The following is a 1,057-nucleotide window of genomic DNA, read 5'->3' as shown; positions in this document are numbered from 1 at the left end:
TATTTTTTTGTTTTAACAGCAACATGAAATTTTTTTTATTTTTTATAATTTTTTGATATTTCGAATATTTTTTCTTTAAATTTTTTAAAGATGTTTGCAAATTAAAAAATTTCCCTTTTAAAAAGATTAAATTTTCATTTTTATCATCCAAAGATGATTTTAAATTTTTTATTATATTTTTATACTCGTCAACATCACGCTGTAAATTTTTTTTTTCGTTTTCAATTATGTTTAATTGATTTGTCGTTTTTAATAAATTCTCATTTATTTTCGATTGTGCATTTGAATGTTTTAAAATTAATTTTTCTTTATTTATTTGAATTTCTTCTACTAAAATTAATTATATATCGGTTAAGCTAGGGAAATAAATGAGTGTAACGTTATTATATAATTTTGTATTTACATTTCACGTTTATTGTTTCTTGTATTTCCGTAATCAACGTTTCCAATTCGGTTTGTTTTTTTTCTATTTCCTTTTGTTCTCCATTAATCAATTCGTAAAATTCTGCAACTTTTAATTTATCGCATTCTAATTGATTTAATGCTTTTGAAAGGGAATTTGAATATTCAGTTGTTGATTCAACAATATGTCGAGTTGCGTCCATTCTGAAAAAGTGCAAAAATTAAAAAAAAAAAATGTCGTAATATTATTATCTGGGCAATTTTTGAATAAGAATATCCTACTTAAATTGTTTAACTGTAAAAATTCAGTATAAAATTTTTAAAAAGCAAACCTTTTGATTATTTCAGATCTATTAGAAATTTCTTTTTGATAAATTTGATCTAATTTTTCATATTCTATTTGTAAATGAATTATATTTTTTCGTAAATTATCAATTGTTTCATTTGAATTCTAAAATATTTAATGTTTTAAGGTATCAAGTTATTTATTATTTAACATTTTTTGTATAATATTTTCAACATACCTGAATCGTTGAATCTTTTTCGAACAAAGCAAATTCATTAGCCATACCGATTTTCAAAATTTTATTAGCTTCGTGAAATATTTTTTTCACAGGTGAATTATTAGAATTAAAATTACAAGAAACTTCTTGTA

At 21.0% G+C, this 1,057-nt stretch overlaps 1 protein-coding gene across 1 annotated transcript; it reads right to left on the bottom strand.

Moving 5' to 3' along the window:
• Nucleotides 1–383: 383 nt before the first annotated feature.
• Nucleotides 384–971, bottom strand: Phum_PHUM279070 (uncharacterized protein; the record flags this gene model as incomplete). Its single annotated transcript, XM_002426772.1, has 3 exons — nt 384–606; nt 735–853; nt 927–971. 3 exons carry the CDS (start codon nt 969–971, stop codon nt 384–386), a joined length of 387 nt encoding a protein of 128 aa, XP_002426817.1.
• Between the last annotated feature and the right edge of the window lie 86 nt (nt 972–1,057).

The sequence above is a fragment of the Pediculus humanus genome, genomic scaffold (assembly GCF_000006295.1).
Source record: "Pediculus humanus corporis 1103172107661 genomic scaffold, whole genome shotgun sequence".
Classification (NCBI taxonomy): Eukaryota; Metazoa; Arthropoda; class Insecta; order Psocodea; family Pediculidae; genus Pediculus; species Pediculus humanus.
The sequence above is the reverse complement of the archived record's forward strand: the minus strand, read 5'-3'. Positions and strand labels throughout refer to the sequence as shown.